The 17318-nt window shown below is 50.4% G+C and overlaps 1 protein-coding gene across 1 annotated transcript in view; it reads right to left on the reverse strand.

Moving 5' to 3' along the window:
* LOC138246905 (ryncolin-1-like) overlaps nt 1–17318 on the reverse strand; it is a 152348-nt gene that overhangs the window by 119185 nt on the left and 15845 nt on the right. Inside the window, exon 2 of the mRNA XM_069201650.1 lies at nt 12759–12837. Within this exon, the coding sequence (XP_069057751.1) occupies nt 12759–12837 (79 nt within the window). The remainder of the gene's footprint in view (nt 1–12758; nt 12838–17318) is intronic.

The following is a 17318-nucleotide window of genomic DNA, read 5'->3' on the forward strand; positions in this document are numbered from 1 at the left end:
GTCCTAATGCAGCCCAAACGAAGGAGTCGCTGAGGAACAGCCAACAGGACTACATCCAAGTCGCGCTGGGAGTCACAAGGGTGGGTGTCACAGGGTTTGTGTGCTCTTGCCGTCAGGACTCAAATGCACTGGCCTTTGCCCGATAATCTTTGGGTGACCAGTCTTCGTCCATGACCTCAGTGATTCCCAGTGCCTATTGTCGAGCTGCCTCTGACACATCTTTCTGGTCAGGATTCCCCTCTCAATGGAATTCTCTTGAGCCCCTTGCCCTTGGATTGCCACGGGACTGTGTTGGCTGTGCAGGCCATTCATAGGCTGTGCTGAGGGGGTCGCTGAGGAACTCCCAACAGGGCCACATCCAAGCATTGTGCAACCCAAAGGGTGGATGGTTGAAATGGTCAAGTATGCTCTCTTTGGCAGGTGTCCAGTTTGCGGGGGCTCACAGCAGGTTTCTGTGTGGTCAGCCACCCACAGTGCCAGGGATGACTTGTCAACATCTGATCTTTTCACTGACATCAGTTCCACTCTGGTGGTGCAGTGCTCCTTAGGTGGTTTGAGTGATGCGCCTGGTAATGTTGACAATCTTACCATCTGTTTACGTACATCAACAGGTGGCGGTGTCTTTCTTTTAAAAGGCATGACTTGAAGGACTTTGTGGCCACGTGCGGTTCTTGCATGGCATGTGCAGTTACCAGCAGGGATGCCATCTGTGTCAAGCAGCTGGTGACAGGTGGCCTAACGGTCACACTGAAAACTGTGGGGTCTTGGCACGGTTTGTGTGTTTCGTCTGCTTATAGTTGGTCCACCCCGCAGCTGTCTCCAGTGACGTCTGTGTACCCCGCTGGCTGGCCTTTCTCCTCCGGTCCTTCACATCATGGTATCATATCATGTTCGTTCCTCCTTTCTGTTTCCCTTCTTGATGTGGTGTTGCGCCACAGGTCGGATGTTGCACGACATGGACATCTCGCTGCCTTAGTCTTGTCTGTAGGACTTGATCCGTGCCCCTCGCGGACCTCTAACAGGTCTGGTCCCTTCCAGGATTTTCTTGGTGGTCTGCTCCCTGACTGGAGGGTTTCCATTTCCTTCCTCCTATCTTCACTCTAGGATGCTGCACTTGCACCATCACGGTGCTTGCTTCTGCCTCCCTTCCAGTTTGCTCGCAAGGTCAGTCACTCCTTGTGACATGCTCAAGGATGGGCCAATGGTGGTCAGCTGGTGGTGTGGTGTGGCCGGCTTGTGCGGTCTCTTCCTCTCAAACATTTAGTTTCGATCCATGAGGGCTCTCTCTTTCACTAGGGCTACTGCCTGTCCCATCATGTTCGCCAGTGAGGCCCTGTGCGCAGCTCTGACTTTGTGCTCTGTCCTTTCTGGGTGCCCTTTGTGCTGGCGTTGGTCATGCCCGTTCTCTGGGCTTGGGGTGGTGACAGTTTACCACAAGGCTCTGCACAGGCAGCGCATGTTCTCCTGGTGCCCTAAGTCGATCTCTGCCCTCCAGCCCCACCCTGCACCAATCTAGACGTTGCTTCCTTGCAGTAAATAGCATGAGAGCAGCACGAGGATTGGCTTGGCCAGGGGCTGGCAGAGCTCCACTGGAGTCTTTGGGGCTGTGAATGTAATCCCCCAGGCACTTAGCATTGCAAATAGGTGAGAGTTCAAGTGCGCATATTGGGATGGACAGAGAAAGGCACCTGCCCAATTTCACATGCATACTGCAAGCAATGTAAAGTTACAGTAGATTGCAATAGGAGCACACAGGTATAGGGGCAACACAAACCATATACTCCAAAAGTGGAATGCGAACCACGAATGGACCCCATACCTATGTGAGCTTGTAGAGGGTCGCTGGGGCTGTAAGAAAACAGTGAGGGTTAGAAAAATAGCCCACCCCAAGACCCTGAAAAGTATGTGTAAAGTGCACCTATATTCCCCAGAGAGCACAGAAGTCGTGATAGGGGAATTCTGCAAGGAAGACCAACACCAGCAAAGCAACCAAAGTGGATTTCCGGACGAGAGTACCTGTGGAACAAGGGGACCAAGTCCAAGAGTCGCGACAAAGTCGAGAGTGGACAGATGCCCAGGAAATGCCAGCTGAGGGTGCAAAGAAGCTGCCACTGGATGGTAGAAGCTGTGGATTCTGCAAGAACGAAGAGGGCTAGAAACTTCCCCTTTGGAAGATGGATGTCCCACGTCGTGTAGAAGCTTGCAGAGGTGTTCCCTCGCAGAAAGACCGCAAAATAGCCTTGCTAGCTGCAAGGGTCGCGGTTAAGGTTTTTGGATGCTGCTGTGGCCCAGGAGGGACCAGGATGTCGCCACTTGGATGAGGAGACGGAGGGGGCGCCCAGCAAGTCAGGGAGCCCTCACAGAAGCAGGCAGCACCCGCAGAAGTACCGGAACAGGCACTTGGAAGAGGAGTGAACCAGAGCTCACCCGAAGACACAAAGGGGAGTCCCACGACGCCGGAGGACAACTCAGGAGGTTGTGCACTGCAGGTTAGAGTGTCGGGTATCCAGGCTTGGCTGTGCACGAAGGAAATCCTGAAAGAGTGCACAGAAGCTGGAGCAGCTGCAAATCACGTGGTACCCAGCAATGCAGTCTAGTGTGGGGAGGCAAGGACTTACCTCCACCAAACTTGGACTGAAGAGTCACTGGACTGTGGGAGTCACTTGGGCAGAGTTGCTGAGTTCCAGGGACCACGCTCGTCATGCTGAGAGGGGACCCAGAGGACCGGTGATGCAGTCTTTTGTTGCCTGCGGTTGCAGGGGGTAGATACCGTTGCCCCACGGGAGATTTCTTCAGAGCTCCTGGTGCCAGAAGGAGGCAGGCTACCCCCAGAGCATGCACCACCAGGAAACAGGCGAGAAAGCGGCAGGATCAGCGATACAAGGCTGCATTAGTCATCGTTGCTACTTTGTTGCGCTTTTGCAGGCGTCCTGAGCAGTCAGCGGTCGATCCTTTGGCAGAAGGTGAAGAGAGAGATGCAGAGGCACTCTGATGAGCTCTTGCATTCGTTATCTAAAGAATTCCCCAAAGCAGAGACCCTAAATAGCCAGAAAAGGAGGTTTGGCTACCTAGGAAAGAGGATAGGCTAGCAACACAGGTAAGAGCCTATCAGAAGGAGTCTCTGACGTCACCTGATGGCACTGGCCACTCAGAGCAGTCCGGTGTGCCAGCAGCACCTTTGTTTCCAAGATGGCAGAGGTCTGGAGCACACTGGAGGAGCTCTGGGCACCTCCCCTGGGAGGTGCAGGTCAGGGGATTGGTCACTCCCCTTTCCTTTGTCCAGTTTCGCGCCAGAGCAGGGCTGGGGGATCCCTGAACCTGTGTAGACTGGCTAATGCAGAGATGGGCACCATCTGTGCCCATCAAAGCATTTCCAGAGGCTGGGGGAGGCTACTCCTCCCCAGCCCTGACACCTTTTTCCAAAGGGAGGGGGTGTAACACCCTCTCTCTGAGGAAGTCCTTTGTTCTGCCTTCCTGGGCCAGGCCTGGCTGGACCCCAGGAGGGCAGAAACCTGTCTGAGGGGTTGGCAGCAGCAGCAGCTGCAGTGAAACCCCGTGAAAGGTAGTTTGGCAGTACCCGGGTCTGTGCTAGAGACTCTGGGGATCATGGAATTGTCTCCCCAATGCCAGAATAGCATTGGTGTGACAATTCCATGATCTTAGACATGTTACATGGCCATGCTCGGAGTTACCATTGTGACGCTATACATAGATAGCGACCTATGTATAGTGCACGTGTGAAACGGTGTCCCCGCACTCACAAAGTCCGGGGAATTTGCCCTGAATGATGTGGGGGCACCTTGGCTAGTGCCAGGGTGCCCACACACTAAGAAACTTTGCACCCAACCTTTTCCAGGTAAAGGTTAGACACATAGGTGACTTATAAGTTACTTAAGTGCAGTGGTAAATGGCTGTGAAGTAACGTGGACTTTATTTCACTCAGGCTGCAGTGGCAGGCCTGTGTATGAATTGTCAGAGCTCCCTATGGGTGGCAAAAGAAATGCTGCAGCCCATAGAGATCTCCTGGAACCCCAATACCCTGGGTACCTCAGTACCATATACTAGGGAATTATAAGGGTGTTCCAGTATGCCAATGTGAATTGGTGAAATTGGTCACTAGCCTGTTAGTGACAATTTGGAAAGCAGAGAAAGCATAACCACTGAGGTTCTGGTTAGGAGAGCCTCAGTGAGACAGTTAGTCATCACACAGGGCACACATGCAGGGCACACTTGTGAGCACTGGGGCCCTGGCTGGCAGGGTCCCAGTGACACATATACTAAAACAACATATATATAGTGAAATATGGGGGTAACATGCCTATGCAAGATGGTACTTTCCTACAGGGAGGCCCTGCGCAGGTAGGTCGCGTGAAGTGTGTAGTGTTGGGGTAGGGCCCTCATGCTACTAGGAATGACACAGACACATGATTGTGGTTAGTACAACTGGCCCGGGGCACGTGCACCCGGCTTCTCTTATTTGAAGGGTCACCTGACTCTGATAGATGGGTGTGGGGTGAGTGTGAGAGCCAGCCCTCAGCAGAGTGGCTGGTGGAAATACTAGAATAAGTCCAGCCGGACTCTACATCCCTCCCAAACTTTATGTCAAAGGAACAACTAAGTTCAACCTGTGGGAGAGAAACATAAACACTAAAATAAACAATGAAGGCCTGATGTATGAAAAGTTAGTGCCGCCTTTACATCATTTTTTTAAGCAAAAGCGGCACAAACTTACAAAATATAACTATATTTTGTAAGTTTGCTCCGCTTTTGTGGCAAAAAATGACGTAAAGGCAGCGCTAACTTTTCATGAACAAGGCCCTTAGTCTCTTCAGGCGGTCCACAGGACATGCTGTGTGGACAGGTACAGCTGGGGGGACATGGCACGCCTCTGTATGTTAACCAGACTACTATGGGCATGAATGGCTGTGTTGAAGCCCGGGACTGTTGGTCCTATCCCACCTGGGCTCAATGTGTTGGGAGTCTGTTTACGCAGCCCACTGCGATGTCACATCCTGAGCAGTGGTGAAGTCAATTTATAATGTTTGATGTAGGTACATCAGGAGCAGTGGGGAATCCACTTCAAAGATCTCTTGGAAGGCATTCAGGCTCCAGGGATGGCAAACCTTCAAAGTCTGCGGATGACCTGGATGAAAAGGCGTCATCCTTGAAAGCCTTGGTGCATCCTAACAATACGCTGGTCGAGTATCTTCAGGGTTCCCTCTCAAGCCAGAATTCCATCAGACAGGAGTCTCCAAACGGCCCTTTAGCGGGCTGCCACGGGACCGAGTGGACTGTGCTGGTCCTAATGCAGCCCAAACGAAGGAGTCGCTGAGGAACAGCCAACAGGACTACATCCAAGTCGCGCTGGGAGTCACAAGGGTGGGTGTCACAGGGTTTGTGTGCTCTTGCCGTCAGGACTCAAATGCACTGGCCTTTGCCCGATAATCTTTGGGTGACCAGTCTTCGTCCATGACCTCAGTGATTCCCAGTGCCTATTGTCGAGCTGCCTCTGACACATCTTTCTGGTCAGGATTCCCCTCTCAATGGAATTCTCTTGAGCCCCTTGCCCTTGGATTGCCACAGGACTGTGTTGGCTGTGCAGGCCATTCATAGGCTGTGCTGAGGGGGTCGCTGAGGAACTCCCAACAGGGCCACATCCAAGCATTGTGCAACCCAAAGGGTGGATGGTTGAAATGGTCAAGTATGCTCTCTTTGGCAGGTGTCCAGTTTGCGGGGGCTCACAGCAGGTTTCTGTGTGGTCAGCCACCCACAGTGCCAGGGATGACTTGTCAACATCTGATCTTTTCACTGACATCAGTTCCACTCTGGTGGTGCAGTGCTCCTTAGGTGGTTTGAGTGATGCGCCTGGTAATGTTGACAATCTTACCATCTGTTTACGTACATCAACAGGTGGCGGTGTCTTTCTTTTAAAAGGCATGACTTGAAGGACTTTGTGGCCACGTGCGGTTCTTGCATGGCATGTGCAGTTACCAGCAGGGATGCCATCTGTGTCAAGCAGCTGGTGACAGGTGGCCTAACGGTCACACTGAAAACTGTGGGGTCTTGGCACGGTTTGTGTGTTTCGTCTGCTTATAGTTGGTCCACCCCGCAGCTGTCTCCAGTGACGTCTGTGTACCCCGCTGGCTGGCCTTTCTCCTCCGGTCCTTCACATCATGGTATCATATCATGTTCGTTCCTCCTTTCTGTTTCCCTTCTTGATGTGGTGTTGCGCCACAGGTCGCATGTTGCACGACATGGACATCTCGCTGCCTTAGTCTTGTCTGTAGGACTTGATCCGTGCCCCTCGCGGACCTCTAACAGGTCTGGTCCCTTCCAGGATTTTCTTGGTGGTCTGCTCCCTGACTGGAGGGTTTCCATTTCCTTCCTCCTATCTTCACTCTAGGATGCTGCACTTGCACCATCACGGTGCTTGCTTCTGCCTCCCTTCCAGTTTGCTCGCAAGGTCAGTCACTCCTTGTGACATGCTCAAGGATGGGCCAATGGTGGTCAGCTGGTGGTGTGGTGTGGCCGGCTTGTGCGGTCTCTTCCTCTCAAACATTTAGTTTCGATCCATGAGGGCTCTCTCTTTCACTAGGGCTACTGCCTGTCCCATCATGTTCGCCAGTGAGGCCCTGTGCGCAGCTCTGACTTTGTGCTCTGTCCTTTCTGGGTGCCCTTTGTGCTGGCGTTGGTCATGCCCATTCTCTGGGCTTGGGGTGGTGACAGTTTACCACAAGGCTCTGCACAGGCAGCGCATGTTCTCCTGGTGCCCTAAGTCGATCTCTGCCCTCCAGCCCCACCCTGCACCAATCTAGACGTTGCTTCCTTGCAGTAAATAGCATGAGAGCAGCACGAGGATTGGCTTGGCCAGGGGCTGGCAGAGCTCCACTGGAGTCTTTGGGGCTGTGAATGTAATCCCCCAGGCACTTAGCATTGCAAATAGGTGAGAGTTCAAGTGCGCATATTGGGATGGACAGAGAAAGGCACCTGCCCAATTTCACATGCATACTGCAAGCAATGTAAAGTTACAGTAGATTGCAATAGGAGCACACAGGTATAGGGGCAACACAAACCATATACTCCAAAAGTGGAATGCGAACCACGAATGGACCCCATACCTATGTGAGCTTGTAGAGGGTCCCTGGGGCTGTAAGAAAACAGTGAGGGTTAGAAAAATAGCCCACCCCAAGACCCTGAAAAGTATGTGTAAAGTGCACCTATATTCCCCAGAGAGCACAGAAGTCGTGATAGGGGAATTCTGCAAGGAAGACCAACACCAGCAAAGCAACCAAAGTGGATTTCCGGACGAGAGTACCTGTGGAACAAGGGGACCAAGTCCAAGAGTCGCGACAAAGTCGAGAGTGGACAGATGCCCAGGAAATGCCAGCTGAGGGTGCAAAGAAGCTGCCACTGGATGGTAGAAGCTGTGGATTCTGCAAGAACGAAGAGGGCTAGAAACTTCCCCTTTGGAAGATGGATGTCCCACGTCGTGTAGAAGCTTGCAGAGGTGTTCCCTCGCAGAAAGACCGCAAAATAGCCTTGCTAGCTGCAAGGGTCGCGGTTAAGGTTTTTGGATGCTGCTGTGGCCCAGGAGGGACCAGGATGTCGCCACTTGGATGAGGAGACGGAGGGGGCGCCCAGCAAGTCAGGGAGCCCTCACAGAAGCAGGCAGCACCCGCAGAAGTACCGGAACAGGCACTTGGAAGAGGAGTGAACCAGAGCTCACCCGAAGACACAAAGGGGAGTCCCACGACGCCGGAGGACAACTCAGGAGGTTGTGCACTGCAGGTTAGAGTGTCGGGTATCCAGGCTTGGCTGTGCACGAAGGAAATCCTGAAAGAGTGCACAGAAGCTGGAGCAGCTGCAAATCACGTGGTACCCAGCAATGCAGTCTAGTGTGGGGAGGCAAGGACTTACCTCCACCAAACTTGGACTGAAGAGTCACTGGACTGTGGGAGTCACTTGGGCAGAGTTGCTGAGTTCCAGGGACCACGCTCGTCATGCTGAGAGGGGACCCAGAGGACCGGTGATGCAGTCTTTTGTTGCCTGCTGTTGCAGGGGGTAGATACCGTCGCCCCACGGGAGATTTCTTCAGAGCTCCTGGTGCCAGAAGGAGGCAGGCTACCCCCAGAGCATGCACCACCAGGAAACAGGCGAGAAAGCGGCAGGATCAGCGATACAAGGCTGCATTAGTCATCGTTGCTACTTTGTTGCGCTTTTGCAGGCGTCCTGAGCAGTCAGCGGTCGATCCTTTGGCAGAAGGTGAAGAGAGAGATGCAGAGGCACTCTGATGAGCTCTTGCATTCGTTATCTAAAGAATTCCCCAAAGCAGAGACCCTAAATACCCAGAAAAGGAGGTTTGGCTACCTAGGAAAGAGGATAGGCTAGCAACACAGGTAAGAGCCTATCAGAAGGAGTCTCTAACGTCACCTGATGGCACTGGCCACTCAGAGCAGTCCGGTGTGCCAGCAGCACCTTTGTTTCCAAGATGGCAGAGGTCTGGAGCACACTGGAGGAGCTCTGGGCACCTCCCCTGGGAGGTGCAGGTCAGGGGATTGGTCACTCCCCTTTCCTTTGTCCAGTTTCGCGCCAGAGCAGGGCTGGGGGATCCCTGAACCTGTGTAGACTGGCTAATGCAGAGATGGGCACCATCTGTGCCCATCAAAGCATTTCCAGAGGCTGGGGGAGGCTACTCCTCCCCAGCCCTGACACCTTTTTCCAAAGGGAGGGGGTGTAACACCCTCTCTCTGAGGAAGTCCTTTGTTCTGCCTTCCTGGGCCAGGCCTGGCTGGACCCCAGGAGGGCAGAAACCTGTCTGAGGGGTTGGCAGCAGCTGCAGTGAAACCCCGTGAAAGGTAGTTTGGCAGTACCCGGGTCTGTGCTAGAGACTCTGGGGATCATGGAATTGTCTCCCCAATGCCAGAATAGCATTGGTGTGACAATTCCATGATCTTAGACATGTTACATGGCCATGCTCGGAGTTACCATTGTGACGCTATACATAGATAGCGACCTATGTATAGTGCACGTGTGAAACGGTGTCCCCGCACTCACAAAGTCCGGGGAATTTGCCCTGAATGATGTGGGGGCACCTTGGCTAGTGCCAGGGTGCCCACACACTAAGAAACTTTGCACCCAACCTTTTCCAGGTAAAGGTTAGACACATAGGTGACTTATAAGTTACTTAAGTGCAGTGGTAAATGGCTGTGAAATAACGTGGACTTTATTTCACTCAGGCTGCAGTGGCAGGCCTGTGTAAGAATTGTCAGAGCTCCCTATGGGTGGCAAAAGAAATGCTGCAGCCCATAGAGATCTCCTGGAACCCCAATACCCTGGGTACCTCAGTACCATATACTAGGGAATTATAAGGGTGTTCCAGTATGCCAATGTGAATTGGTGAAATTGGTCACTAGCCTGTTAGTGACAATTTGGAAAGCAGAGAAAGCATAACCACTGAGGTTCTGGTTAGGAGAGCCTCAGTGAGACAGTTAGTCATCACACAGGGCACACATGCAGGGCACACTTGTGAGCACTGGGGCCCTGGCTGGCAGGGTCCCAGTGACACATATACTAAAACAACATATATATAGTGAAATATGGGGGTAACATGCCTATGCAAGATGGTACTTTCCTACAGGGAGGCCCTGCGCAGGTAGGTCGCGTGAAGTGTGTAGTGTTGGGGTAGGGCCCTCATGCTACTAGGAATGACACAGACACATGATTGTGGTTAGTACAACTGGCCCGGGGCACGTGCACCCGGCTTCTCTTATTTGAAGGGTCACCTGACTCTGATAGATGGGTGTGGGGTGAGTGTGAGAGCCAGCCCTCAGCAGAGTGGCTGGTGGAAATACTAGAATAAGTCCAGCCGGACTCTACATCCCTCCCAAACTTTATGTCAAAGGAACAACTAAGTTCAACCTGTGGGAGAGAAACATAAACACTAAAATAAACAATGAAGGCCTGATGTATGAAAAGTTAGTGCCGCCTTTACATCATTTTTTTAAGCAAAAGCGGCACAAACTTACAAAATATAACTATATTTTGTAAGTTTGCTCCGCTTTTGTGGCAAAAAATGACGTAAAGGCAGCGCTAACTTTTCATGAACAAGGCCCTTAGTCTCTTCAGGCGGTCCACAGGACATGCTGTGTGGACAGGTACAGCTGGGGGGACATGGCACGCCTCTGTATGTTAACCAGACTACTATGGGCATGAATGGCTGTGTTGAAGCCTGGGACTGTTGGTCCTATCCCACCTGGGCTCAATGTGTTGGGAGTCTGTTTACGCAGCCCACTGCGATGTCACATCCTGAGCAGTGGTGAAGTCTATTTATAATGTTTGATGTAGGTACATCAGGAGCAGTGGGGAATCCACTTCAAAGATCTCTTGGAAGGCATTCAGGCTCCAGGGATGGCAAACCTTCAAAGACTGCGGATGACCTGGATGAAAAGGCGTCATCCTTGAAAGCCTTGATGCATCCTAACAATACGCTGGTCGAGTATCTTCAGGGTTCCCTCTCAAGCCAGAATTCCATTAGACAGGAGTCTCCAAACGGCCCTTTAGCGGGCTGCCACGGGACCGAGTGGACTGTGCTGGTCCTAATGCAGCCCAAACGAAGGAGTCGCTGAGGAACAGCCAACAGGACTACATCCAAGTCGCGCTGGGAGTCACAAGGGTGGGTGTCACAGGGTTTGTGTGCTCTTGCCGTCAGGACTCAAATGCACTGGCCTTTGCCCGATAATCTTTGGGTGACCAGTCTTCGTCCATGACCTCAGTGATTCCCAGTGCCTATTGTCGAGCTGCCTCTGACACATCTTTCTGGTCAGGATTCCCCTCTCAATGGAATTCTCTTGAGCCCCTTGCCCTTGGATTGCCACGGGACTGTGTTGGCTGTGCAGGCCATTCATAGGCTGTGCTGAGGGGGTCGCTGAGGAACTCCCAACAGGGCCACATCCAAGCATTGTGCAACCCAAAGGGTGGATGGTTGAAATGGTCAAGTATGCTCTCTTTGGCAGGTGTCCAGTTTGCGGGGGCTCACAGCAGGTTTCTGTGTGGTCAGCCACCCACAGTGCCAGGGATGACTTGTCAACATCTGATCTTTTCACTGACATCAGTTCCACTCTGGTGGTGCAGTGCTCCTTAGGTGGTTTGAGTGATGCGCCTGGTAATGTTGACAATCTTACCATCTGTTTACGTACATCAACAGGTGGCGGTGTCTTTCTTTTAAAAGGCATGACTTGAAGGACTTTGTGGCCACGTGCGGTTCTTGCATGGCATGTGCAGTTACCAGCAGGGATGCCATCTGTGTCAAGAAGCTGGTGACAGGTGGCCTAACGGTCACACTGAAAACTGTGGGGTCTTGGCACGGTTTGTGTGTTTCGTCTGCTTATAGTTGGTCCACCCCGCAGCTGTCTCCAGTGACGTCTGTGTACCCCGCTGGCTGGCCTTTCTCCTCCGGTCCTTCACATCATGGTATCATATCATGTTCGTTCCTCCTTTCTGTATCCCTTCTTGATGTGGTGTTGCGCCACAGGTCGGATGTTGCACGACATGGACATCTCGCTGCCTTAGTCTTGTCTGTAGGACTTGATCCGTGCCCCTCGCGGACCTCTAACAGGTCTGGTCCCTTCCAGGATTTTCTTGGTGGTCTGCTCCCTGACTGGAGGGTTTCCATTTCCTTCCTCCTATCTTCACTCTAGGATGCTGCACTTGCACCATCACGGTGCTTGCTTCTGCCTCCCTTCCAGTTTGCTCGCAAGGTCAGTCACTCCTTGTGACATGCTCAAGGATGGGCCAATGGTGGTCAGCTGGTGGTGTGGTGTGGCCGGCTTGTGCGGTCTCTTCCTCTCAAACATTTAGTTTCGATCCATGAGGGCTCTCTCTTTCACTAGGGCTACTGCCTGTCCCATCATGTTCGCCAGTGAGGCCCAGTGCGCAGCTCTGACTTTGTGCTCTGTCCTTTCTGGGTGCCCTTTGTGCTGGCGTTGGTCATGCCCGTTCTCTGGGCTTGGGGTGGTGACAGTTTACCACAAGGCTCTGCACAGGCAGCGCATGTTCTCCTGGTGCCCTAAGTCGATCTCTGCCCTCCAGCCCCACCCTGCACCAATCTAGACGTTGCTTCCTTGCAGTAAATAGCATGAGAGCAGCACGAGGATTGGCTTGGCCAGGGGCTGGCAGAGCTCCACTGGAGTCTTTGGGGCTGTGAATGTAATCCCCCAGGCACTTAGCATTGCAAATAGGTGAGAGTTCAAGTGCGCATATTGGGATGGACAGAGAAAGGCACCTGCCCAATCTCACATGCATACTTTACCCCAAGAAGGCTCAGCTGTGTTACACTCAACACCAATTCAAGCTCCACCCCCCCACCGACGGCCTACTCCGACCACCCTCAACTGATTCCATTCATGCAAAATGGCTAATTTTCCCTGAACCATGCTGGCCAGGGAATAAGCTTCCAAACCGTGGCTGCAGCAAGAAGAGCAGGGAACTCACACCCACATATGTCACCACTTTGGCTCCTCTAACAGTTCTCCATTTTGAAGTTTTCAACAAGTGGACTCTGGTCACAAATATTTATTTTTTTATATTTGTGTAACTTTTATGACTGGCCTAAGTGTAAGTCTCTCAGAAAGCAATAGAAATTCTCGAGAGGGGTTTACAAAGGAAAACCCAGGTAATGGTGTTACACACGTGCAATGTGTCACATGGCATTACATCATCATCCATATTAAAACTGTGATTTAGAAGTTGGTGTTACTTACCATTCTTGTCTGAGCCGGTATTGAATGCATTCTCAAGTGAGAGGTCAAACTGCCAAACAACTACGAAAACCAACAACAACTGAAAAAGAAAGAAGTAACAATAAATTGATCATGTAAATAACGAACCCTGCAAGCTATGTATTGAAGTTTAAATAACTGTTGCTATTAGTTTGAAAATCTGTTTTTGTACTAACGAGCTAGGCTGATAAAAGGCTGAAATAGGCCCAAATTTTATAGACAAGAATTCAGCTGTAAAAATGACCCACCTTTGTTGCTTTCCACCATGAAAGCATGAAATACACTCAATTAAGCATTATCTCATATTCTTCTGTTCCTCGACCCTTTTGTTACTAGTGGACTGATTGTGTCTATTCACTCTTTAGAACTCACCATTGCAAAGCTGTTTTCCCTTTGTATGAAAGGGTCAAAGGATAAATCCATAACAATCCCCCCCACTCTAACTCTCCCTGTTTAATATAAAGGCAAAAAACGGGGCTGAAGAAAGAAAGGGAGGAATGGGATGGGATGGATTTAAGGAATGAACTAGTAAGGAAGATTGAAGATTATCGATAAGTAATTTGAGCATTACCTCCTCTTCTTCCATCCCTCATCCCATACCTTACTGATGGAGGTTTGCAAAAGGAAAACCCTCTTTCAGCAGCCTCAGAAAGAAAACACAGTGGCACAAAAACAGAAGGAAAAATGTATTGTCCCCAATGAACTTGCCACCTTCAAAGAGCTAAGAAACTAAGAAAAAAAACTCTCAAAAAAGAGAAGTGATCCCACAAAAGAAATTGACTGTGAAGCAGACATATAAGGCTTTAGGATCTGCAAAACAAAACATAGTTCTGACCCAGCACAATATCAAATAAATAATGAGATATATAAGTAGAAGGAGAAGACAATGTGGCAGCTTTGCAGAGGTCCCTAAGAGAAACCCCTCAACTCACAAAGTCGTCATACCTCTGTTATAGTGAGCCTTGACTCCTCCCGGTAGTTCCTTACCTTGTGCCAGATAAGCCTAGAATATTACGGATTTCACCTATCTGGCCAAGGAAAAGGCAGTAAGATTGCCTAAAATCCGAAGATCTGGACAGGTAATTTTTCAGAGCTCTTACTACATCTAATAGGTGCAATAATAGGTCAGGGTCAAAGGCTTACCCTTGTAAGACAGACAGTACGATCTCTAGGTCATGGTGAAATTCAAAATTGGTTTTGGGCAAGAACCTGGGATCAAAGAACCGAACCACTCTGTCTTCAAATATTCATATATATGGATGACAACATCCCAAATTCTGTAGTTCACTGTGATATATTACAGTTGTGATAGCCACCAAAAGAAGATCTTTAAAGTGAGGAATTTGAGAGAAACTTCCCCTAAGGGCTCATACAGATGCTTTTGTGGGTAAGAAAGGACCAAGGGAAGATCTCATGAAGGAAAAGAAACACAGACCTTTAAAATGCAAAAGTCTTTAAGGAGCCTGGAAGTAATTTGCTTAACTGAAGATAGATTTTCCTAAGGAGCCTGAAATATTTTAATAAACATACACTGCTGTTTAAGGTTTGCAACTGAGAGGCCTTGGTCAAACCCTTCCTGAAGAAACTGAAAAGTTTCAGAAGTAGGGGCAGAAATAGGAGACAAAGAATTTGCTCTGCACCACTTATAAAAGGAAACCAAATGGTGTTCATAAGCTTATTAGTGGTAGACTTTCTAGAAGATTAAAAAGAATGGGAAACAGATAACATGATTTCTCTACTTAAGAAGCCCTCCTTCTCAATCTCCATACCGAGAGGTTGGCTAACATTTGTACTGGAAGAACAGGGTTGGATAGGGAAGACAGAGTCAATGGTAGGAGCTATTCCTGTTTCAGAGCCATGGGCTTCAGAAGAGGGAACCAAGGTCTGCAGACCCAATATGGAAGAACCCAGATTACCTCTGCTGGCTCCTTGAGAAGGCATGGCAGGAACCTCAGAATTAAAGATATTGGAGGAAATGTCCGACTCCGACCGCCCTCAACTGATTCCATTCATGCAAAATGGCTAATTTTCCCAGAGCCATGCTGTGCAGTGAATAAGCTTCCTAGCTGGGTGCTGCAGCAAGAAGAGCAGGGAACACCATCCACCTATGTCACCACTTTGGCTCCTCTAGCAAAGAATGGGAAACAGATAAGAAGAGATCTCTTCTTAAGAAGCCCTCTTTCTCAATCTCCATACCGAGAGTTTTAAGTTGGTTAACATTTGTACTGGAAGAACAGGGTTGGATAGGGGAGACAGAGTCAATGGGAGCTATTCCTGTTTCAGAGCCAGAAGCTTCAGAAGAGGGAACCAAGGTCTTTGGACCCAATATGGACAAACCAATATTACCTCTGCTGGCTCCTTGAGAAGGCATGGCAGGAACCTCAGAATTAAAGATATTGGAGGAAATGTATATAGGAGGTCTGGAGGCCAAAGACTCATTAGAGCATCAGTACCCACAGCTCTGTGAACCTGGAATCTTGTCAAGAACTGAGCCAGTTTAAAGTTCAGGGTAGAAGCAAAGAGGTCTGCAACTGGACCTCTACCCCCATCACCCCCACCCCTGCTCTCTCGGTTTATCTGAATGTCGAGGGATTTAGGACAAACTCCTGAAACGATGGGAAAACTCGACTTAACTGATTTGCTTGAAACACCCTTTAATGTGAATGGCTCTCGGATCTAGAAGTTGGGCCTCCACCCAGTAGCAGATGAGGCAAGCTAATCTGTTGAGGTTTGAGGAATCTGTCCCAAACTGGCGATTTACATCGAAAATCGCCACACAGGGTGATAAATGGGAGTGAATGGGCACATTCACTCCAGTAGTAAGGAATGACCCATATAAGGAAGAATCGGAGTAGTGAAGATTGCCAGTAATTAATCAGAGCATTCAGATCTAATCCAAAATGTTTAGGTTGGAGCATTGTAGGAAAGTACCATCTTGCCTGGCATGTTACCCCCATATTTCACTGTATATATGTTGTTTTAGTGTATGTGTCACTGGGACCCTGTCAGCCAGGGCCCCAGTGCTCATAAGTGTGCCCTGTATGTGTTCCCTGTGTGATGACTAACTGTCTCACTGAGGCTCTGCTAACCAGAACCTCAGTGGTTATGCTCTCTCTGCTTTCCAAATTGTCACTAACAGGCTAGTGACCAATTTCACCAATTCACATTGGCATACTGGAACACCCTTATAATTCCCTAGTATATGGTACTGAGGTACCCAGGGTATTGGGGTTCCAGGAAATCCCTATGGGCTGCAGCATTTCTTTTGCCACCCATATGGAGCTCTGACAATTCTTACACAGGCCTGCCACTGCAGCCTGAGTGAAATAACGTCCACGTTATTTCACAGCCATTTACCACTGCACTTAAGTAACTTATAAGTCACCTATATCTCTAACCTTTACCTGGTAAAGGTTGGGTGCTAAGTTACTTAGTGTGTGGGCACCCTGGCACTAGCCAAGGTGCCCCCACATCGTTCAGGGCAAATTCCCCAGACTTTGTGAGTGCGGGGACACCATTACACACGTGCACTATACATAGGTCACTACCTATGTATAGCGTCACAATGGTAACTCCGAACATGGCCATGTAACATGTCTAAGATCATGGAATTGTCACCCCAATGCCATTCTGGCATTGGGGTGACAATTCCATGATCCCCTGAGTCTCTTGCACAGACCCGGGTACTGCCAAACTACCTTTCCCGGGGTTTCACTGCAGCTGCTGCTGCTTCCAACCCCTCAGACAGGTTTCTGCCCTCCTGGGGTCCAGCCAGGCTTGGCCCAGGAAGGCAGAACAAAGGACTTCCTCAGAGAGAGGGTGTTACACCCTCTCCCTTTGGAAAAAGGTGTCAGGGCTGGGGAGGAGTAGCCTCCCCCAGCCTCTGGAAATGCTTTGATGGGCACAGATGGTGCCCATCTCTGCATAAGCCAGTCTACACCGGTTCAGGGATCCCCCAGCCCTGCTCTGGCGCGAAACTGGACAAAGGAAAGGGGAGTAACCCCTCCCCTGACCTGCACCTCCCCTGGGAGGTGCCCAGAGCTCCTCCAGTGTGCTCCAGACCTCTGCCATCTTGGAAACAGAGGTGCTGCTGGCACACTGGACTGCTCTGAGTGGCCAGTGCCAGCAGGTGACGTCAGAGACTCCTTCTGATAGGCTCTTACCTGTGTTGCTAGCCTATCCTCCTTCCTAGATAGCCAAGCCTCCTTTTCTGGCTATTTAGGGTCTCTGCTTTGGGGAATTCTTTAGATAACGAATGCAAGAGCTCATCAGAGTTCCTCTGCATCTCTCTCTTCACCTTCTGCCAAGGAATCGACCGCTGACTGCTCAGGACGCCTGCAAAACTGCAACAAAGTAGCAAAGACGACTACTGCAACCTTGTATCGCTGATCCTGCCGCCTTCTCAACTGTTTTCCTAGTGGTGCATGCTGTGGGGTTAGTCTGCCTCCTCTCTGCACTAGAAGCTTCGAAGAAATCTCCTGTGGGACGACGGAATCCTCCCCCTGCAACCGCAGGCACCAAAAGAACTGCATCACCGGTCCT

This window comes from Pleurodeles waltl, chromosome 7 (assembly GCF_031143425.1).
Source record: "Pleurodeles waltl isolate 20211129_DDA chromosome 7, aPleWal1.hap1.20221129, whole genome shotgun sequence".
In the NCBI taxonomy this organism is placed as follows: domain Eukaryota; kingdom Metazoa; phylum Chordata; class Amphibia; order Caudata; family Salamandridae; genus Pleurodeles; species Pleurodeles waltl.